At 39.9% G+C, this 23,714-nt stretch overlaps 1 protein-coding gene across 4 annotated transcripts; it reads right to left on the bottom strand.

Annotated features, from left to right (window-relative positions):
- Positions 1-146: 146 nt before the first annotated feature.
- On the bottom strand, positions 147-22,982 carry rxfp1 (relaxin family peptide receptor 1). Of its 4 annotated transcripts, none has more exons than XM_088389939.1 (18): positions 22,729-22,982; positions 19,443-19,580; positions 11,180-11,263; positions 10,909-11,014; positions 10,652-10,723; positions 9,923-9,994; positions 9,046-9,117; positions 8,872-8,943; positions 8,717-8,785; positions 8,373-8,444; positions 7,978-8,049; positions 7,827-7,898; positions 7,525-7,596; positions 7,216-7,287; positions 6,490-6,719; positions 3,645-4,055; positions 3,297-3,515; positions 147-2,712 (listed from the first exon to the last, which is right to left on the bottom strand). In XM_088389939.1, exons 1-18 carry the CDS (start codon positions 22,811-22,813, stop codon positions 2,414-2,416), a joined length of 2,289 nt encoding a protein of 762 aa, XP_088246065.1. In that variant the 5' UTR covers positions 22,814-22,982; the 3' UTR covers positions 147-2,413. The 4 variants fall into 4 exon arrangements, with proteins under 4 accessions (XP_088246065.1, XP_088246215.1, XP_088246302.1 ...); XM_088390011.1 differs by having other exon boundaries at positions 2,479-2,712; positions 3,310-3,515; XM_088390089.1 differs by lacking the exon at positions 22,729-22,982 and having other exon boundaries at positions 19,395-19,524.
- Between the last annotated feature and the right edge of the window lie 732 nt (positions 22,983-23,714).

Genomic DNA, 23,714 nt, shown 5'->3' with positions numbered 1-23,714 from the left:
TTAGTTCAAATTTTGCAGGCTTCTTAACAAGTGGTTAGAGGTTGCTGGTCTTTTTTGCTTGACCATAGTTTTTGTAAATTCCTATCGTTGACTGCAGAGCCGGTTCAGACCTCCAGGGGGCCCTACGCAAAAATATGTCAAGAGACCAATTTTTGTCATTTTAATTAGTCACAGTACAGACAACAATTAAAGCCACGATACACATCAAATAAATCCATCAACAATCCCCACAGACATTAATTCAAGAACTAGCAGATAAACATACATTAAAATGCTGAGCCTCATACACAAGGAAAACTCAGCAACAAATGTTTATATTTACAAAGTCTGGAGAGAAAATGATTTCCATTGGAATTCATATAACACAGTGTGCTAAGAGCAAAGCATCCAATGCAAAAATATGTTGTCATGATCCACAACCAAAGCCCAGTCCAGCTGGGGGATGTAACCAAAAATCCCATAAAATCCTATTAAAACATTTCGAAAGCATGACCAAGCAATGCAATGAAATCTGTAGAAAAATAACCATACCTGCTGGAGTGTTACTTAAACTAGATTATTCACTATTTTATAACTGAGGAGTTGACTTTCACTTTAAGTTAAATTAAAAGTTGTGTTTTGTGCATCTTCAGATTTGTCGCTAGCAAATTATCGAATTACATTTTGTACGATGACACCACATTTAATTCAAAATACATGACCTCGCTCTATCATTGATTCGAGGTAATCCCTGAAAGCTTGAGGAAAACTGATTAACCAACATAGCGAGTCACCAAAACATCATTTTTCATTTCGTTTTAATTTGACAAGATGTATTAATCAATTTGGACGAGCAGTTTATTATGAAGTAAATTGGGCACACTGGATTTTAAACACAACTGAAATGAACAGACTTATATATAAAATGTCATTTTCTGAGTTCCTTCAAGGCCGCTGTGGAAGCATTCCAACAAGCCGAGGTAGCTGCTGCTTGAGTTGCAAAACAACAAAGAAATTGATCATATTAACAATAAATGTAAAAATCAGTCAGAGTCGGAATGGAATTTGCCAGAGGTATGTAAGATGTAATTTCATTTGACATTTTTTGTCTTTTCCTGCAACACTCGCAGGTGGCCAGGTGTGTCTTGCTACATGAGCACATTGGTAATGTTAATGTTCCTATGCTGGTTGATGAGTGTGACCCACTAAATATATTCAAAACTCATGTAAAGAAAAATATATAATAAAGAAAATAAAATAGAAAATAAAATAATGAGGCCATATCTTCATTTTTAAAAACATTTTAAATAAATATATAATTTCAGCGGAATCATTTTTACGCCCAAAATAACATGGGTTAAACCATTGCCTGTACAGTTACTGGGGGGGGTTTGAATCTGGAAGTAATCTACTCATTTTATTTGCCTATTGTAACTTACAAAGCCCCTAAAGTGTAATATTGTGAGTGAACGCAAAGTATTTGTTCTTCTTTCTAATCACCTAGTAGAAACCTGTACGCGGATTCTTTTGATTAAAAAAAAAAATCCTCCACTTTTGTGTGTTAACTTTGATTCCAGAACAAAATATTGCAAGGTCAAATTCAGCGAGCACAGGCGATGGCGGGCATCTTGATTGAGTTACCTTGCTTTTCTTAGCTTCATTTTTATTGCACAAACCCAAATCCGTACAACCAAGGCCACAGTGAAATTGATTAGAAATAATCTTTCCATGCATTGTGAAGCCTGAAAGATTGGTACATACCAACATTACAAAGAACAAGAAACTTTATGAGTGAAAGTGGATGAGTTTAAATTACTTGGGGTCAACTATCCAAAGTAATGGAAAGTGTGGCAGAAAGGTGGAGAAAAGAGTGCTGGCAGATGGAGTGGGTGGAGAAATGTGGCAGGAGGGATCGGCAAGGATGAAGGGGAAAGTCTACAAGGCAGTAGTGCGACCAGCTATGTTGTGTGGCTTAGAGACGGACAGTATTAGGAATGAACAAGTCAGAGAGACGAGAATGAGATGGCTTGGACGTGTGCTGAGGAGAAGAGGGAGGCCAAAGAGGAAATGTATGGATGTGTTGAGGGAGGACATGCAGGTGGTTGGTGTGTCAGAAGAAGATACAGAGGACAGAGCGAGATGGAAACGACTGATCTGCTGTGCCGAAAGAAGAAGATTAAAAAGAACATAAAACGATGAACCATGAACTAGCTGTGCTGTGATAAGAGTCGCTAAAAAGACTTATGCTTGCTATCACACTGCTTTTTTCCCTGATGTTTTGCTGACTTGCTGTCATGTGTAGAAGGTACCAACGTAGGATGGGTTGTTCAAGTCAACTTGCAAATTTGCCACATAATTGCTCAACCTTGGTCGACGTCAGCGCCCAACCAGTTCATTTCCAATCGAGCGCACTGCCGCTGACTCTGTAGCGGATTCACACAGGAACGCCGGTGTCAGTTTCCACGTGGCTGACTAGCTTGGCCGGGTTGGCCTCGGTCCCATCCCTATGACGTCCCTCCGCTGGGCTGGAGTCCTGCAGTGGCCACATTTCCTGCCAGGTGAGCGAGGGCTGATGGATGGGGTGACTTGCTACCACTGGCCTCCGCTGCCTATAGTTGGCCCACACCTGCATCAGGGTCTCCTTGAAGGGACGGGTGGTCAGGGTGTAAAGGATGGGGTTAAGGGCACTGTTGATGGGCAGGATGAATATGACCACCCATGAGGTAATCGTGCCTACAGGGGCAAAAGGAAGGAGGTGGCACAAAAAGCTAATTAGGGATTATAAATATGGATTTACCTATCGCCCCATGTGGTCATTATGCTGTTTGCTTTGGAGGATACCGTTAATTAGGCACTCCACTCAAAAGCAATTTGGCCACATAATGAATCCACCACATCCCAATAGGGGTTCTCATTAGGAAGCATGCCAGATAATAAATTAGCACTCCAGCTTACACCCCCTAACCCATGCAAACACACTGAAAGTGGTTCTTGAAAGGAACTGAGGCCCTTCAGGACACTGAAGGTACACATCTGCAAAACAGCACTTACACTAATCCTTAAAACGCATAACCCTAACACCACACACAACACTTATCCTTACAAAAAATAAAAACTTACTTGTACCCTTACAACCCTAACCATTAAAACCTCAAATTATCATTAAACCCAAACAATATCTCCTAAGGCCATTCAAGCAATCCTTAAAAATCCTCATTTAACCTAACATGAATGCTGAACACCGCAACCTTTAGAAAAAAAACAACAAAAAAAACTATGTAGTACCCTTTAATTCCTAAAACTGCGGTATACTATACCGGGAATCTCCACCTGCAGCAAGGACAGTATCTTGAGGACGAAAATGGGGATCCAGCAAAGCGAGTCTGTCATGACGATGGAGAAGAAGCGTTTGGCGATGGTCACCTCCTTCTTGATGTGGTTGCTGTACTTGGTGGTCTGCGTACCCGTGCGCTGGATGTTGTAGAACATGCTGGCGTATGACAGCACGATGATCAGGAATGCTACAAGGTTCAAACCTGTAGGGGGCAGTACAGACAGAGACAGTGATCACAGTCAAATGTTATCTGACCGTCAACCGTCTAGTCTCATCAATGAACCTTAACACCAACCCTTGAACTCCAACTCCTACCTCGAAGCGCACTCACCCAGGAAGATGACGATGGAGTAAACGTGTGCCCAGAGCGTCTCGGGCTGCTCCGAGTGCAGTGGGAAGCACACACCGTTGGTACCATAGAAGTTCCGGAAAAGCCCCTTGAAGGCCAGGGGCAGGAATGCCACCATGAAGCCGAATACCCAGATGCCCAGGAGCACCGTCACGGTACGGCGCCAACCTGGCGTCAGGTAACGGAAGGGGTACACGATGCAGATGTACTTCTCCAGAGTCAGGTAAGTGAGCAGCAGGACCGACACCTCGGTGGACAGCATGGCCAGGGAGCCGATCACCTGGCACTGGCCGCTGTCCATCCAGGCCTGGGCGTGTCGGTTGTATTCGCCGCGGAACTTCAGGTCGTACGCCCCGATCATGAACAGGTAGACGCCCATCAACCCATCTGCGCCTGACAAGGGAATGTGGGATGAGTATCCACCAGCAATATCTAGCACGTAGTAGCGTTTGTCATTCATTCGATTTATGCGATTCGAACGGTGCACGGAATGAGAAGAGTCGCTTGCAAAAGTGTTCAGGCCCACAACGGCGCAAACGCCCATTTCTTACTGCTTTGGTCTGTGAAAATAGCAAAAGAAAGAAGCGGCTTGGTGATTAATGCTATAATGTCAGATGTCAAACAAATTAGGAAGGTCATGTCTGAATTAAAACCAAAGGTTGTGTGGGGAATCACTGTAGCAATTAAAGACGGAGCTCCAGGTTTGTGACAAATACAATAACCATATTAAAAGTGCAAAGGGTCAGAAATGTAACAGCACAAAGGAAACTAATTTCATGCAAAGCGCTGAAGGTAAAAAAAGAGGATTTGAATGCAAGTGAGTAGTAAATGATATTGGATTGATGTAAGTCAGTAGCTTAAAGAAAGCCGTGTGCCCTTTTTTAATTTTTGCAGGGACGTCGTTGAAACTTGTGAAGAACGCCGTGCCGTTATCAGCCAATTGATGGCTTTTCGCTGGCAACACACATAAAAACCCGCATATGGCGTTTAGTGTAGCAAGAAATGTCAAGGTTTAAAGGGTTTAAACCGGATGTGCTACTGCTGGCCCTTTTTTTCCTTCAAAGACAGAGTGAAAAAGAATAAGCTGGGAAATGTAATGATAGAGAAAAGATAAAACTGAATATCTTGAAGGTATGGCATGAAAAGATATGGAGGAGGGAAAAGAGCTCCCAGATATTCGTCAGTCTGCCATAAGATAAACAACGAAATGCATTGAGTGGAAATTCTGCAGAAATCAGTGTGATAAAAACTGGGAAACACCAAGAGAGAAGAAACCAGACTTGCATGCAATGCAGCACGTTACACAAAAGTTTCTCACTACCACTACAGCACCTTCCACCACAGGCGGAGTTAAGATTTCTTGCCTAGGGTGTGTGTGTGTGTGTGTGTGTGTGTGCGTGTGTGTGTAGTGGTGGTGCATAAGGGTTAATTAGGGTTGATTATGTCTTATAGGAACCACAAAACCAAAATTAGAGGTTAATTAGGGTTGGTTATATCTTATAGAACCCACAAAACAAAATCTATTTTACAAATACAAAAAAAGTCCTACATTTGTCTTTGATACATATTTAATATACAGTCAGTGTGTTAACAAGGATGGATGTAAATGCTGAGGGAAAAGAAATCAGAAAATACCCACAAAGTCAATTATCTAGCCAAGTATATTCCAGGGGGGGAGGGCAGTACCCCTCCGGTCCCCCCCCTTTAGTTCTACCAGTGCTAACCACATGCTGCTTCACCTCCGAAGCAGGTCTGACTCTTTTATAGTCGACTCGCAAGCTAATATCTAAAAAAATGTAGCCCCCATAGCAAGTTTTATGTAGAAGCATGAACAATTGCCTAGCATGTTATTGTACAAGATAATACAAATATTTCAATGCAACAAAGGACTCAATTTTCTCTGAGAAATGCAACGAAATCATTTCCAGAAGTCATCTTTGTGTATTTATTCGAATCAAATGACCACTATGACTTATGCCATTGTGCAACTGCTTCTGCAATTTAAGTGCAGAAAAATGTGTATACAATTTAAATCACAAGAATGCTGTGATTTTTGCGGACCACCTTCATGACTGAAATTGTCATTCTGTACAAAGGCTACTGTGATTACGATTTTTATCCAGATGAGTTTGGTTTGCGAGTGAAAAACAAAAAGGCTGAGACTGACAAGGAATTTGAATGGTTGACAATGACACAAATGAGCTGTCAAATAAACCAGTGTAAATCCCACACAGGCTTGATCTCTTTCTGTGGGCACAAATGGCTAAGCGTGATGATAATCTGCATTATCAGAGGCTGAACAAATAACAGTTCAGAGGGTTATTATGTGCTGTAATCACACAAATCTAGCATTCTGCTAAAAATGTACAGCTGCGGGGGCGTGACAGTGAAAAACATCTATTTTTGACTTTTTTCAGGGGAGGGCAATTCCATCCATCCATTTTCTGAACCGCTTCATCCTCGCGAGACATCAGTAATTTCCTGAACTGACATCTTTGTGATAAAACATCATTAAAGACCTCTTTGAAAAACCAATTGCTCAATATATATTCACTTAGCCCAAAATAAAAGAATATTAGTTTTAACCTGGGAGAAGAAAAAAATCCATTTGACCAAATTTTCCAAAAATGCATGCCTGCTGTTCTAATTGAATTCTTCCCTTCCACTCCCCATAAAATCAGATCTGGATCAAACGTCTTGTAGGTGATGAATAATCTGCCAAGAAGTGATTCCCTTTGTAACATATATAGAAATGAGTATCTATAATTACGTAATATCCTTATATAACACAGCCTTATCATAATCCATAATTGAGGTGGCAACTCACAGCAGAGGGAGATGATGCACATGGCGTGTAGCTTGTTCTCGGAGCGAATGTACGAGCGCATGCAGATGACAAAGATGTTGCCAAAGCAAGTGGTGGCCGAGACCACCCAGACGAAGACCCTCAGCACGATGTTGGCCAGCAGGTCTTCGAAGGACGAGATGCCGTCCGTGTTGGGCTTGCAGCTGCGCACGTGAGGCGCATAGCCGCAGTACTGGAACTTTTTGAAGTAGCTGCCAAGCACATGCACGCACACACGTGTTCTAGTTAATTACACAAAACATAAATAAACAACAATAATAAATTAAAAATAATTAGGCAGCCTGTTGTCGCAGTACATTAATTTCTTGTGGTGAGATTTTGAGTGATGACTGGAAAGATTGAGCATTTGCGTTTCAATTATTTTTCCTAATTTTAAACATTACAAAAGTCGTCCATGGAGCAGTAGCTCAAACAGATCGTGGGCATTTCATTAATAACTTGTCTGGGAAATACTCTCGCTCAAATACCATTCAGTAAAGAATGTGGTGAACAAAGTGTCATGCTCACAGGCCACTTTGGATTTGTTGATGAGATGAAAAATAATAAAATACTAACAAATTTATCTAAAACATTGTTTATAGGAGCCCTCAAGGACCTGAAGTGGTGACCCCTCGATTACATTGTCTTCCTACTCTCCTGATTGGTGGAAATGTACAGATGAGCGAGTGAGAATGGCTTCAAACTCACATGTGGGTCAAGTATTTAAGAGGCTCGAACATTCGTCGTTGGATGTTGGCAATTTCGATGCCCTCGATGCTTCTGGAGAAAAGAAAAACACACGGGAACATGATTTAGAGACAAACAGATGCAAGCATCAATGTATTGAGTGTATTCCTGATTAGTTTAAAGCTTTCCTCATTAACAAAATAGCAATTTTATTTTAAAATTAAGGCCTCATTTCTAAGTGACCCCAAACTTTTGAACTGTAGTGTTTGTATATACTATAAATGTGTGTGTGTGCGTGTGTGTTAGACAAAGCACAACACTCATACTCACAAGGACTTGAGTTTAAGTAGCTTGTCAAAGTGGTCCACCTGCAGCTCTCTGATGGGATTGTATGAAATGTTTCTGTAAAATAAAAGAAGGTCACCAGATCTAGCTCATGGAAACATGTCCATAAAGGCTGAGAGACTTGAAAGTCCTTGGGTTGAATTATATTTAAGAATCCTTCAGATGGCTATGACTTTTTTTGTGCGTATACTCACGATTGACATTACTACCAAATTTCAAGTTGCTAAGAAATTGTCTTTGACTGAGAGAATGTATTAGATAACCCAATAAATACAGATACAACTCACAGTTGAAGCAAATCCCCAAGAGGGAAGAAGAGATTAAGTGGGATCTTCATCAGTCTGTTGCTCGACAGATCCCTGTGTAAAAAACAACATGTAACATCAAATAAATAATAAAAGATATATGTTTAATGACTATTAAAAGCCAAACTCTTACAACTCTCCAAGCTTTTGGAGGACCGAAAAGGCTTGCTCATGTATGTAGCTGATCCTGTTGCGCTGGAGAACCCTTAACAATAAAAACCATAAGGAGGATTTATCATAATAAATAAATTAAAAAAAACAATAGTAGATAATATAAGTAAAAATACTTCCAATATATCAAATGTGTATAATAAAAAGGATAACTGATGTAAATATGTACTTTAATTAATTGATAAAAAATATGTGCAATCGACTAAGCGTGAACTTTACACATGTAAACAAGTCAAGTCAAATGTATTTGTATCTGTAAATCCTATAATAACCACTCAAGCGTCTCAAGGCGCTTCAAAGGCCCACACATCATCAATTTTGAAATGTGCCCTAACGATGAACGTCAACATTACGTACAAGACTGTCAGCATACTGCAGGAGTAGAACGACACATTCTCCAAGGTCTCGATCAAGTTTCCCTCCAAATCCCTAAAAAAATATGATGCACATATGACTAAATATTGCATATACCTAATATTCTCTCTCTCTCTCTCTCTGGGTTAGTAAATTGATTTTTTAAGGAATTTAACTGATGATACACATGGCTTCATCCAACATCAGCATCCACTGTCTCCGACTCATTTTATATTTCCTACACATTCAGCTTATTGCATTATCTGGTTTTGTGGCGGCTTAGCAAAAAAAGTCAATTTTCTACCCAACTTGTGCCAGACAGTGTGATGATGACTTTTTGTACTTACAGCCAGTTGAGTCTGGCCATCTCACGACAAATGTCATCTAGCTTTGTCAGAGTGTTGTTCAGCAAAGCCCTGTCAATCAAAGTGAGGACACACATAATTCAATCCGTCATACAAAATGATGCTTTCAAGGGTCAGTACAAAAGAAAGGAACTCACAGCAAGACCAGTGAATGGAGTCCTGAAAAAGCGTTGGACGAGATGTGATGGATGTTATTGTTCTCCAAGATCCTACAACACATAATTTGTCTGTCTGATTGTATCGTTGAGTGTTGAGAAAGCATTCCCTCCAGTGGAAGGGAATGAGTGCTATTCAACATTCAGCGGACATACAACCACTCCAGTTTATGCAGGTCCCTGAATACACCGGGCATCAGCATGGAAATGCGGTTGTAGTTCAGATATCTACAAAAAAATACATCAAGAAATAGTATAAGATCATATTTGAAATGTAAGCATTTTTTATGAAATCTCTGAGCTCTACTATACCATAGAAGCATGAACACTCCCTGCTTTTATTTTTAGTTGTCATTTATTATGTGGGAGAAAAGCCCTGCTGTTAATCTTTGAAATAAATGTGAAAAACACAATTAACACAAAAGGTGATTATTTTTTTCCCATTAAGTCAAAGTTAGTGTTGTGGCACGCAACATATTGTAAATAGATTAAATTAAAAACTAGCCCTGGAGCCTCCTGCTTTTTTAAATTCTCATCAGGATAGACACACATTTGTTTCGGCAGTATTGGGGCCCCTCAAAAAGGGTTTGCTTGTTAAACAATGAGAAATTCCTTAGATCAAGGCCAAAATGCTGCTTGAAACAAAAATTACCAACTTTCTGTTCAAGTTCAGGCATGGGTCTAATATTCAAAAAGTAAATATTCATGTTTTTTCTGAAGGGGGGGGGGGTGCTCACACAAATGAAAACAATTAGACAAGACACACTTGAAAATCTTGGGGATGTTTTGTTTTTTCCTCTGAGAGGAGCTCTGGAATTCACCCTAAATAATTACGTTCAACTGGAATTGCAAACTTTCTGTTCAGTTTCAGACAGCCTCCTCAAGACTTTTTTTGTGCATCTTTTCATAAATGACATGCCAACCCAATTTCGTCTCCATCAGTGAAACTGTCTAGGGCGGATTTTTATCTCAACTCTTCAGTCTTTAACAATGTCCCCGGAATTGTTTTTTCATGCGATACGATGAGTCTTACAGCCTGGTGAGATTGTACAGTCCTCTGAAAGCAGTTGGGCTGACATCTTCGATCTCGTTGTGTTGCAGATATCTTAAGAAACACACACACAAACCAAAATACAAGACGTACGAGCACATTGGAGAAACTGCACGGTGTACAGTGTATCTGGAAAGTATTATTTATGTTACAGCCTCATTCCAAAATGGAATAAATTCATTCTTTTCAAGGTCTCGTGAAGGATTCGCACATATGAGAAGGAAAATCTGGTCTTTGGCTAGGTGGAAACCAGCACTCATCAACGACCATCAACAACGACTCTAAGCACACAGACAATACAAGCAAGGATTGGCTTTGGGACAACTCCGTGATTGTCTTTGAGTGACCTAGCCAGAGCCCAGATGTGAATCCAATTGAATAAGCTCTCTGGAGAGAACCGAAAATGGTTGCTGGCGGCAATTTCTGCCAAAATTACAGTCATTGAGCAGAGGCTGTCAATACTTACGGACTTGTCGTTTTGAAAAAAATGTCATTATTGTGTGTAAAATTTTCAGGAAGAATGAATCCATCACATTTTGGGATATAACACAGAATGTGAAAAAAAAAAAGAAACATTGTCTGTGAATGTTTAATGCTATTAGTTTCCGATCACCCAATTCGCAAATCCAGATGGTCTCGCTGTTTTGGCCTGAAATGGAACTGCCTGGAACAATTTTTGCGATGCATTAACGAGTGCAATGTAAAACTCACAGTTTCTGCAGGTTATGGTAAATGAAGAAAGCGTGTGCTTTCAGCTTCTGCAGGTGGTTCCTCTGCAAGGACCTGATAACACGAGACATACGCACATCACTGTACGCACACACGGTGACAGCTCACACGTCGCAAATATATACTGAAAGGTGATTTTATCAATATTTGATATTTGATGGATGTTTCATATGTCAAGTTAGATTTTAGAAGGCACATGTGGTCTTCAAAGCAATTAAGAGCAAGCGCTCCTTACTCACATCATGGTGACGTTCACAGCCACCACTGGCACGTCGCGGAGCTGCGTGCCGTCACAGTCCAGCTCCAGATCCCGACACTGGCACAAGTCCGGAATGAGGCCAAGCACTGGTGGGGGGGAGAATTTGGGTCAGAGCAATCATATGTGTGGTAAAGGAGGAACCAGGGTTGTTAGCACTTCTGGAATCTTCAATGCATTTCAACGCAAACAAATATACAACAGTATATTTTGAATTTAACAAAGCGAGGCGAAAAATTAAAAAGAGAACCCACGGCACATGTTGGACTTTGTTCTGTCACTGCGGTTCGGCATTCCAAAGTACTTGTCAAAGAGGTGCGGCCATCCGTTGTTATCTCCTGAGGAAGGATGAGAAACATTCCATCATTTTCAATTTTCCAAAAACGTCAAAAGCTCTTTGGTGTCAAGTTCTCCAAGAACTGCATATGGGTCTTTGATGTTTACCAAATTTACATAAGATCTTTAAAACTGTTTTTTTTTTTTTTTATGTAAAACTCATGTTAGGGTCTGTGAAGACTAATTTATCTTCTACGTTTACAAGCCCAATAGAAGAGTCTTCTTTGTTGACAAATACATATGTAAGCATCACGTAAGAAATGCTCTTTCATGTCTTGAAACATGCAGAACTGTCTGAATACAAAATGATCTTCTACCATATTGTATGGAGGGCAACTGTAGTTCAAGGTGAGCATCAATAGAAATCACTGTCTGACGTTATTTCTGCGGCGAGGACATCTTTTGTCTTCTTCTTGGCTTTTTTATCGAGTGTGTCACCCATCACGCCATTCACATTCATCAGGTGCCTGTCCTTCATTTCCTATCCGCCAACAATTAATCAAAGCCCAGAGCGGGGTGCTTCAATTTGATTTGTGCTTTGACCACAGGGACTCAATGCATGATGAGCCATTCAATAATGTGTTGGATTATTTTTTTTTTTTTTGAGATTCCAGATTCTCTTTAATGTTAAGAACACGGTTGGTAAACGGAAATTTGAAATTCTACATGTACAGTACTTTATTTCTTTTTGAAGAGGGGAGGTGCTGTGCCTGATACCCCCTCTCAGGTGGATCCTGAACCCTGCTGAACCCCTTGGAACAATCTTTCAAAAACCTTATTGAGCCAAGGAAAAAAATTTACATTTGAAAGATGTCACGGCGCACCATCCAAAAAGTCACAAATTGTATATGTACGAACATTACGACAGTTTCATTTCAATTTACTCCCAAACTCAAGACATACTCCATTTGAAATGTGGGTCATTCTTCAAAAGCATTTGCGGCACTTTCCGATTGCTTTACTCTTTTGTGGTTCATACAATTGCCTACGCTTTGACAAGAAAGGCATTTTTCCCAAAGAATGGATCTCCTTGAAGCGAGCCATCATAATGAGAAATGCGGAAAAACGCACAATGAGCACAGGAATATTTCAAGAGCTGAACAAAACACTTTGCTCGCCACCGGGAATTTTGCATGTATAGATAACCCACAGACATGTTCTGTGTTTTTTTTTTTTTTTCTCCATGATGCAAGGCATGCATAATCATTGCATCTAAAGATAATCTGAATGCGGTGAAGACAATGCATTTGCCTCGCTAAAATTTCTTCCCCGGAGATGTAAAGGTTTTATCTCCTTATTTATCGCTGCGGTGATCTCAAAGCCCATGTAAATTGAATCTTGTGTACCAACATTCACATGCATACTAATTTATTTGTACTTTTTATGGCTGCAGATTAGAAAGATGTGAAAGGCATGCAAATGTACTGAATAACGGAATTCTTTTTGATGTGAACAAAAACATGTATGTCAGGTTCCTTTGACGATTTTAAATGGTTTTTGAACTACTCAAACAAACTGCATTTTCTGTATTGCAAATGTACGGTACTCAGCAAAATCATTCCATTGGCAAAAAAAAAAAGTATCTTGTGATTTTTAAAAACAATACAGTTGGTGAAGAGAAAGGTACATAAATACGCAATCTAATATTGGAGCTTGAACTCACGTAAGCAATTAATTTAGTGCAACTGGATTCTTTTTTTTTTCTTTAAACTTTTTAATTATTTCAAGCACTCAGAAATTAGATTAGGTTGTCTTAATTACTTAATGCAAATGTGTAAAGGAATGTGTTCAGGTCAAATGTATTTCATTGCATTCTTAAGCATTAACATAAATTAACATTCCCTAACATCCATTTCGTGTAGCTAAGGTATTAACACTCGTTGATGAGGTGATAGCACTACGGGTGTTTTTAACAATTAAATAATTTTATCTTGACAAACAAATGATTCAATAAAATAATTAGACCTGGTGCCTCTTTTTAGCGGGAAAATAATAATTAAAAGAACCTTAAAAGAACCACCTAAGAATAATGAAAAACACCAAACAAATTGTAATCAAGCGTGACGTTGAAAACAAAAAACGGATCTGAATTTGTCAGTGCTGAATAGGCAGAAAAATTATTCAAATGAAAATTGAAATGTACAATGCGATTGTCAGATCGCTAAATTTGGGTCCTTCGGTACTGTCTTTCATGTATATTCAAGGTTCATTTGCCTCGATTTTAGACTAACCTATAAATCCAAAACCTTCACGTAGAATACATTTGAGAGTATATTGCAGGGCTATTCGCTTACAAATTCAGTTGGTCTAAATTTTCAACAGGAGAAAAATCAGCCCTAATGGTGAACTTTTAACATGCGTGGGTTCGCTGTAAATGCACCAAAAGACTGAGCAGTATGCAAGTGATTAAAAAAATATCCCAGAGCTGGCTTTGCCTTATTGTTTTGCTTTCTGATCACAAGTGCTTTAAGCAGCACTTAAAAAGAACTTTGCCGATGTATTCCCTCTTGCTGCCTTTAATGTCTTGCGGTGGCCCGATGGCCAAGGCGCACGTCTTCATTTTCATATTGATGGACAAGTGCTACAAAAACAAGTGCTTGCCTTGAATGAAAGCGTGATAAAAAGGTACCGACCGCTATGCAGCCGCATCTGCAGGGATAACAAAGAAGCATGTTGTCGTTTTTTCCAATCTGAATTATAATCTAGGCTTTAATTTCTGTTGTTGCCTTTATCAGTAACGGCATCTTCAATCAACCTATGTTTTTTTTTTTTCAAACATCAATGACAAGGCTCAATGAGTTATCTCTATCGTCCCGGTTCTGTCAAAGACTTCACTTCACTGATTCGCTTCACACGGAGACCTGATTAATCCTCTAACTGAGATGGATCAGACCACCATGGAAAACTCAATCTGTCGTCGGGAGGACACATAAAACAAAAAAAAAGTTATTACCGCTGACAGACAGATTTGTTCGGCATGGACGGCTGCCTCTTTTTAAAGTCGTCATCATTTTTAATATTCATAAAGACGTGAGACTTCTTGAAAGTTTAAGCATTGAGAACTTTTGGATGGTTTCTTTTCTGCATCTGATTGATGAGCTAATTTTTCTTCAAATTTCCACTTTTAAATTGATATGTTCACTTTCTCAGATTCGTTAAATTCCAACGATATAAAAGCACAAAGAGGCTGATGCATCAAAGCAATAACTGGAAACAAAGAGGGCAGGTGGATTATCTGCAGAAGCGCTAGTATGAAACCACGATTTCTGTTTTGCACAAAAACTCATTCCACTTGATAACAGCCTCCCCAAACACACAGACACACACACACGCATACACACATACCACCACTCCGATCCATCTCCCGGGAAAAAAAAAAAATCAGAGGAAGGCTACAGTGTTCCCCTTTGCGAAACACGTGAAAGCGAGTGAAAATGAGTGCAGATGAAACATTCATGGCTTCCTTGCCAAGCACCTGCCCCTCTCACTGAAATGTGATCATTCCTCCGGCTGTGGATAATCAGATGAATCTTCATCGTAGATTCACTTTCGACCAATGCCATCTCTTTCAAAAATTATGAGAAGAGCTGGCCGACGCCTTGGGGGGCCATGCGTTCATATCAATTACCATGTGGGTTTAGCAGGTCAACGGTTAAGACGGTGGAATCACAGCAGGGATGTTCCAGATGGCAAAAGTAGCTTTCAGCTCAGCCCTACCATGAACTCGACTTCCATATATGTCATACTTACATACATTACATGAAATTTGAAATATCCAAGGAACAAAAAAAAGGGTTGATGTTAGGAAAGCGTATTTTCCTGACCTTAAAGTTTGAGTGTCAATGAAACCAGAGCATACTGTAACTCTGTAAACAAATTAAAAAGACATGAGAGCTTTTGATTTGTCTTTGGTGCCTTTTCAAATATTTTGGTTCAAGGGTTAAGGTGTCTTTGACATTACCTAATACTTAAAAAAATCAAAGAAAATTACTCAAAAAGACCCATTCAAATGTCTTGTAAGCATCAAAGACACTTCAGTCTAAGATCAATTGCCTCAACTAATCCTTGTATACATTAAAAACCATTTAGTCTTTGATGATTTTTTGTGAACAAAAACAAATTTATCTTCAATGAATATAAATAACATCTTGTAAATATCTAAAAAAAATTACAGTCTTCTTCTGTCCAGCTACTCAAATGTAACTTTGATGGGCTTCAAAGAATTTTCAATTTTGGACAAACCTAGTGTAGTTTCTGTGAACATCAAAGATACTTCGAATATTCAATTGCCCTATCATGTATGCTTTTTAACCGTCAAAGACCAGATGGTCTCCAATGACATTTGGACAACATCAAAGAAGTTAGTCTTCAGTGAATGTAGCATACATATTTTCTAAAGATGAAAAACATTCTATTTTTTTTTTTTTAATCAAATGAACCCATGTTTTAGTAACTACATTCACTGTACATGCGTGTTTTTCTAACCATCAAGGGCCAGCCTCCAATTACATGCGAATCGACCGAATCCACAACCCCCTGCAAGTATCGTTGGACCTCAATGACATGAAAATATGAATAACCGTAAAGCCTCATCGACCTCACTGCGCCTTTGCTGCTTTTCTCTGGGAACATTAGCGCAGCAATTTCAAAGACCAGATTCAAGTGAGCAGTAGGTGTCCACGCACATTACGGGATTAATTTGAGTGGGCTTAGTTAGGCCCCCTGAGCATCTTTAGATTGGGGAGATACCGTGATCTTTTGTCGTAGCATGTTAAGTCAAAATCAAAATGTGCCTTAAAACTAAACCCCGGCTGTCTTTTGTGTGAGTCACTGTGGCGATATACAGGTGGGATACAAACAAGTGACAGTAGGTACGCCACTTCAAATAGCCTATGAAGAATGCAACTGGAGAATTTGAAGGCATAGAAAGTCATCAGTTCATTTGTTGATCCAACCCGCTTATCCTCCCCTATCAGAGTTATTTTTCTTTCTTTGAGAAGACAAACATAGAGGCAAAAACGTTTTGGACTTAGTTGAAGGCAAAGAAGTTATTTAAATTGAATGTACTGTATAGATTATATATAAATAATAATTATAAATATATAATAAATAATATAAAAATAAATGTAATGGATGGATGCTAGATGTTTGGAATCGATGCGCAACCAATACAGGGAAAATTCTACTTACGAGGTTGTAAGTTGAAGCAATTTTTAGAATGAATACAAAATGTAAAATTAATGTTTAAGAGCTTTACCTTGAAAGACGTGACAAATTGCTCTTGTAGGCGCTTAAGAAACAGCGAGTGGGAGGGAGTAATCATATACAGTTTGCTTAATTCCTACATTCGATACACCCTCTTCTAACTATGCTCGACGTTATTTGCATTAGCTTTCTTAGGAGTGACTATAAAACTGCGGAGGAACTATGGGTGAACTTTTCAATATGATAACTCGCACACAGGAACACTGGAGCTGGCCGAGTGAAGGGTAGAAACACGCACACAGGTCACAACGTCACCTGACACGCTCTGACAATCGCTCACAGGTTCGGATATTGAATTTGTTTCGTAAGTAGAGGTGAAAAAGTCTCAAGGCTCCCGTTCGTATCTCAAAATGTTCATTAGTATATCTGTACTCACATTAGTATCGATTCTATGAATTCTTGGATCTATCCGTGCAGCTCCTACATAGATTGCGAGATCAAACATGGCTTTGCACATGACACCACCCTGCAAAAATTAATCATCATCATCACTACTTAAAGGTCAGTGAGAAAAAAAAAAAAAAAAAAAACTCCACATCCATCACATTTGGGAGGTATAATTGGCCTTTCATGCCGAAGGCGGGGAAACTCAACAAGCGTAATTAATTCACTGGTATGATCAAACCTTCATTTAACTGCCCTGACATTGTTTTAACTAAAGGGAAGAAAAATTAGCCTTCGGTGCCTTTTCGGGAATGGCTTGTTGATGCTTTTTGATGGATCCATGCATGAGTGACAGGCCAACCAAATCGCATCGATAAGTAAAGGTTTAGGGGAAGAAATTTCAACATTGAATACATTTATTGAATTTACTGAATTTTGAATTTGCTGAATTTAGAGTTTCAAATTAAGCCTAAAATGTCTGCCTCAAACCAAAATAACAGATGCCTTTTGTTACTCTGGGCATGGCTTCCAGAAGATTTTTGTGAATCTATTCATAATTTCACATTTGTTCATTGGATGCAGAATTTTCAAAATAGTGAAGTTACTACATTAAGAGTCCATTAAGAGTTGCATTAAGAGAAAGACTAAAATGGCGGACTTCTTATGTCTTCCCGGGCATGTTATTGTAAGACTTTTTTTAATGCTTGATGTTCCACCAAACATCACCAACATTCCCACCAAATTTCATGGCGCAAAGTCAAACATTTGAGGGGCTGATTTTTCAAGATTGTGGCTGGATTGAGAGAGCTGATCGTGAAGGCAGCTTTGTCCCTTGTCTTCACCTCCTTTCCAAGTGTGAACACAAAAAAAACCCGAACTCCCACCAGGATGCAGTTCGTTGTTGTCAAGTCAATGCTGCCTGCCAACACCCCCCCCCCCCCCCCTCCACCAACCCCCTCCTTTGCAGGATGTAACAATGTAAAGTTGGGCAGGTTCAAGATCCCTCTGGCATTGTATGATTGTTTTTGTTCAGTATGTATACTGCAAACGCTGCAGGCAAGATGCCAACTTGTATTTAAATGTTAAAGACATGAGATTAATTATTAATTATTTTGAATTTAATTTTCTTTTTTAATTTGGAAAAAAAATCTGCGATGTAGTGAAACTGCGCTAAACAAACCGCAATGTAGCGAGGGATTACTGTAATACCATCCAACAAACCGACCATCCTACCTATTATGCAAATTGCCTGGCGACTCAGCCCCCATTTTTCTACTTAACAACCTTGCCACCTTCTGCCTATGCACCTCCAAACCTAGTATTTACCTATACAACCAACCTACTGGCATAGACCAATCCCGACTACTTACCAATCAGCCTACCTACCTGCTTGCTTACCTACCTACCTACCTACCTACCTACCTACCTACCTACCTACCTACCTACCTACCTACCTACCTACCTACCTACCTACCTACCTACCTACCTACCTACCTACCTACCGACCTACCATCCTTCTCCCTACTACTTTATAGTATTTTCAACTCTGCACCCTGCCTATTTCCCCTTTCACCAACCAAACCCATTTACTTACCAACAGACCTGCGACTGACTTATTTACCTACGTACCAAACATGGGAAACTGTAACATGCCTCTGTCTGACATTTAGTCTAAATAATAATCTCAGTTATTACTTGGTAGACATTAATGAGAAACCTCCAGAGAGACAGCTGAGTATCATTTGTTCCATTTATTTTTTCTGCCACTGCTACAAACTAAACACACCTCCAAATGCGCATCTGGAGAGACAATACAGACCCTTATAGAGACGATCGATAGTATTTTATGTTCCCGTTACCAAGCAGCGGGATATAACATGCTACTGTGACATTCTGTGCAGGAAAGGCTAGTTAGTTTCTGACACAGGCAAAAGAGGGTAAATACTGGGAGTACGAATGTCAATGTATACGTGTAGGGTCAACATCAGTCATTATACAAAACAAACGATGTGTCCGACTCCTGTGGTGAATTCCAGAATAAGAACCAGGAGCCAGTAGTGTCTGAAAGATAAAGCTTTCCCTTACAGTCAACCTGGGCCCCAATGCTAGGTATACTCCAGTTTCCATTTTGTTGCATCTGACCGTCAGTCTCCTCTAATATGTTTTCTTTACTCTACAAGCTCTCCTTTAACCCAACAATGTACCTATCTATTTCACAATTTCTTGCCTACTAACCTAATTAGTGTATACCAACTAACCTCTTAACTAATTTATATACCAAGCAACCTGCCTAGCTATTACACCCACGCTCCTACTTCCTACCTCAGGTATAATTACCTACCTACCTGGCAACCCATAGGCACAGTGTTCCACTTGTTGATTGACAAGAAGCAAAACTAATGTGAGTGAAGGAGGGATCAAAAGCTTTGGCTGAGTTAATTACGGTTCAATCCAAGCACACAGATGAAAAGTGATGACACATACACTGGATGTGGGAAAAGATGTGCTTGGCTGGCGGGTTAACTGGCTCACCGCAGTTCTCCTCGTCCGCTTGGTTCCCACAGTCATCGGCACCGTTGCAGTGCAGCACTTGGGGTAGACACATGGTCAGGTTGCCGCACGGGAAGAAGCCAAGAGGGCACGAGGGCGACACTTCCGTCACGTTAGCGGCTGGAAAGTAAGCAGCGATGAAGGATAGGTTAGTAATCGGTAGGCATGTGCGGAAGCAGGAGTTTGTCGCCCTATTGCAAAGTATTGTACAACACAGAAATCAATAATACTGAAGGAAATATTCTCTATTGGAGTAAAATGGCTTAAACAATCCAATTCTAAAAATGCAGTGAGACTGATTGTTGTGGCTGTAGTCATGCAGATCTGTAATCGATTTGATTCCCTCACTGCCAGAAACAATCAGCCCAATAACAATACTCCACTTTACATTACACTTCTCCTAGGAAGCAATTCACATACGTAGATAAGATAGACGTATCTGGCCCCGGGGCCATGAATTTGACACCTGTGCCCTAAAGGGTTCCAAGCTGCAAAAAGGTGTAAAAATCAGAGTGGTGTGAAACTGAACATCCAATTTGTGTGCTTTAGAAAGCCCCTACCCCAAGAGCTTAAGCTATGAATGAAAAAGAAAATCCTTCTAGAAACGTTGGCGGAATGGCGAAGCAGCCCATTAGTGAAGACATCTGCATGCACTCTCTCCCTTTCTTGGATGTGCTCACTCTTCAAGAGTCCGCAGGGTATCGACTCAACCCGTCTCAACAAAAGTGGCGAAAGTCGCCCCCACGCCACCCAAAGTGGATGCAATTCACACGCTTTCAGGCCGCTTTGTATTGAACGTTGCTTTTTGCCCTTTGAGTGGAAAGTCTTACTTTTATAAGTGTGTATTGATTGTCGTGTGTATCCATCAATAAAGTTTATTAACTCTAAAGGCCATCTTTTAGCCCTCTGAACGGTCAAATAAGTAAAAATAATTAGTTGACTCTCTCATTATGTTGTATGTCCTGTTGACTCGAGGGGGAAAATATAGATTTAAAATGTTCCAGGAGGAAAAAAAAGAAGAAAGAATCCCTTTTGCTGGTTTGATATACTTGGGAAAAAAATGATCAATGTTTTGTTTATTTTCAATTAAAGGTTGTTGACCAGTATACGAATTCTTGGAAGACTGAAATAAAACAAACAGTATTTTTTTTTCATCTCCATTTAAGCTAACTAACAAAATCATCAAGTCCACAAAACAATTCGTGACTTGTCATTTTTTTCTACATTACACTCATTCACAGGAAAAATAAACATGTCACTACAATTAGTATTTCCACCACCGTCTTCTGTATTTTATGAGTCAAAAAAGATTGGAGAAAAAGACAAGGACGTTCCCAGATTGGTTGAAAATTACACTGAAAATGCTTTTTCCCCTCTATTGACGCAATTTCTATGGTCAACTCAAGGTCTCGCCACCAATATTTGCTCAGCTTTTCACAAGCCTGTTTCTGTACATTACTGCTGCTAAGAGTCCAAGCAATGCCTGAAACCTCATAGATTGGCCTTTTCAACATCCAACGACCTCATCAGCAATCTTATCATCTATCTTCATCCCCCCGCGTTTTCTTTGAGACATTAAGCAGCCATAAGAGCATCAAATTGTGCACTCAAAAGCTCAGAGATGAGCAAGGATGAATGTGTTACGGCATCCCGCTGCTTGTGCCGTATCGGCGGCATTGCGACGTCAAACAGCGACATTCTCTGCAGGATGCATCTCCGGTCTTTTTTCTGGCTGTATTGATGAAAGCGTGGCAATAAATTGTAGAATTGTGTGTAAAAAAAACAAAAAAAAACAAACTAACCCACGACTGAAGGCTAGTAAACTTTTATCAGTTTACATTGGTTTTCTTGACGTAGAAGCACAATGCTAACTGGTGTCACGATTGCAACATGATGCTGGTTTGTTATCCACTTATAATACACTCCACGGAGAAGGAGGAAGAGGAGGAGGAAGAGGTCATTTCAATGTTTGCGGGTACTGTACGTGTTTACGTTTTTTTTTCAGTACAATACCGTTCAGTCCAATTCTCTTATGAAAAAACATTTGGGAAAAAAACAGCTGTTTTGGCAGGCTTCTGGAATGAGATAAACGAGACTGATTCAAACTATCTCCTAAGGCAGCACTAATGACACCTCTCAATTCACATCAACATAGCTCCTTGGTACCCAAATGGCACCAAATGGGGCCAAAGCACTACTTTTGTCATAATGGAGCTCCTCAATTCACTTCCACATAATTCCTTGGCACCAGCATTCCACAAGATGGTGGCAAAGCACAAGTTTTGTCTGAACAGAGCTCCTCAGTTAACTTCAACAGTAGCTTGTGGCACCTAGATGCCACAAGAGGGCGGCAAAGCACTGCTTTTAGCCAAACGAAACACCTCAACTCTCGTCAACATGGTACCTTGATAGCAAGATGCCACCTTAAAGGAAGATCAGATTGACTTAAACATAGTTCCTTGGCACCAAGAAGCCACGAGATGGAGTCAAAGCACTACTTTTACTGTAGTAGCATCAGCACAAAAGTATGTATTGGGGTTATGGATTCAGTTGCAGTTTTTAAATCACAGTATTTCCCAAATGAAAAAAATGAGTGTAGTTTTACAACTGAAACCAATAGAGCATATTTTGTGGTCCTGCCTCATTTTTCAATTAGTGGGTAGTTAATGTGAGAGTGGCATTAAAATAACAGTGCTGCACATTCAAAATCAATCGGAGGTCTGAAGTGGCATTGAACGGCAGGATTTATCGGAAGTATACACTATTTAGTCGAACCCGATGCGGTGCCTCGAGGTAATTGTGATGCAGGTGGTCATCACACATTACAGTGCAAAATCAATAGGTCTTAAAAGACTTAGCAAGGCCTACATGTATTTTCAAAAGCCGAGGTCTTGACAATTACGTGTTGTTACACCCTTCAAACAGCTGGGTTAAAAATTGGACCGACCCACCCAGGAAGGTGGATGATCAATTGAGCCCAACTTTGAGTTGCTTTGCAAAATAACATCTCAATTTGTTGGGTTGTTTTGTACAAAAATGGGTTGTTTTGTGCAAAACAAACCAAGAACTTAATTTGCTCAAAATGTTTCACTCTTACATAAAAACACGAGTAACATGAGTCAGGTACCAAAGGCAAGCTCAAAATGTTTCACTCCTATTTAAAATGCAACAGGGGTCTTTAGATAATGATACTAGGACGTAGCCATAAGGTAACTTTAATTATTAAAGATTATTTCATTATTAAAGACAAGTGAAAAGTTGAACTGACCCGACAAGACGCAAGCCACAATAAGGAGCACATAAACTTGCGCCACGCCAGACGAATATCCTGCGGGGAAAGAGATCATCTCCATCAGCAGGTTGTCGGTTACACCCCCCAAAAAAAAGAGGAAAAAAAAGTGGAGAGAGCAAGTCGGTGTGACTTGGAGATGAGAAACGACACGGCTGCCGGCCGGTGCAGCAACCTGCTGGTTGAGTGCAGCAACCGATGTGCGCACCCGAAAGAGTGTGAAGGAGCAGTGACGCACGAGAGGAAGCGCAAAACACCCGGGGTGGGTGGGTGGCGGCATATGGCTTTATTGGAGGAGGGGGCGTGCAAAAAGGCTCTCCCTGCCGCAGTTACATTAACTCCTGCTCACTGTTAAAATATCAACACCTCTTCCTTTCCTTCAATCAGGAAAATAAAATATAAAAAAAATAACAGATGCACCGAATTTCCCGATAAAGAAAATAAACAATGCATTTTGTAAATGGCTTCTTATAGCCTAGTTTCTTGTTACCATGAGGGGTTCAAGAGAAGTTACATTTTTACCCCAAATGCATACAGAAAAAGGAATGCCTCCCATAAACACTGTCAATATTTAAGCATTTAAAGATTTGTAGCATAATTTTTCCACGTTGTAAACCAGCCTTGATAGCTTTTACGTCAGGTTTAAAAAAAAAATAAAATAATCAGTTCCACCTATAAACGTTCCTCAAATACTAAATGCATGATCCCTGTTCTCCAATCAGAAAAATAAGAACAGATCACAACGTATGTTGAAATTGACTTGCTTGAATTGTGAAAATATGAGTATAAGGAGAAATTATTCTAATGAGAAAAACATCTGTGAGTACTTGAAACAAACAGTCTCTTGAAAACGTTTGGGATGAATATCTTTGAGTGACACTGACAACTTCCCATTGAAAATGCAATATCCTGCCTTCAATGGGTTCTATGTAAAAGCTATCTTAAAGACAATATCTTCCGTTACG

This window comes from Syngnathus floridae, chromosome 1, assembly GCF_059516105.1.
Source record: "Syngnathus floridae isolate MCC-2025c chromosome 1, RoL_Sflo_1.0, whole genome shotgun sequence".
NCBI lineage: Eukaryota > Metazoa > Chordata > Actinopteri > Syngnathiformes > Syngnathidae > Syngnathus > Syngnathus floridae.
The sequence above is the reverse complement of the archived record's forward strand: the minus strand, read 5'-3'. Positions and strand labels throughout refer to the sequence as shown.

What these genes read in the sequence shown, in the direction of transcription:
- rxfp1 (XM_088389939.1), bottom strand. Translation starts at nt 22,813, where the DNA reads ATGGAGATGATCTCTTTCCCCGCAGGATATTCGTCTGGCGTGGCGCAA. An exon ending in CTGTACAATCTCACCAGGCT is followed by an intron (nt 9,118 to 9,922) that starts GTAAGACTCATC and finishes ATTTTTTTGTAG; the next exon opens with ATATCTGAACTACAACCGCA. An exon ending in CTCCATCGTCATCTTCCTGG is followed by an intron (nt 3,516 to 3,644) that starts GTGAGTGCGCTT and finishes TGCCCCCTACAG; the next exon opens with GTTTGAACCTTGTAGCATTC.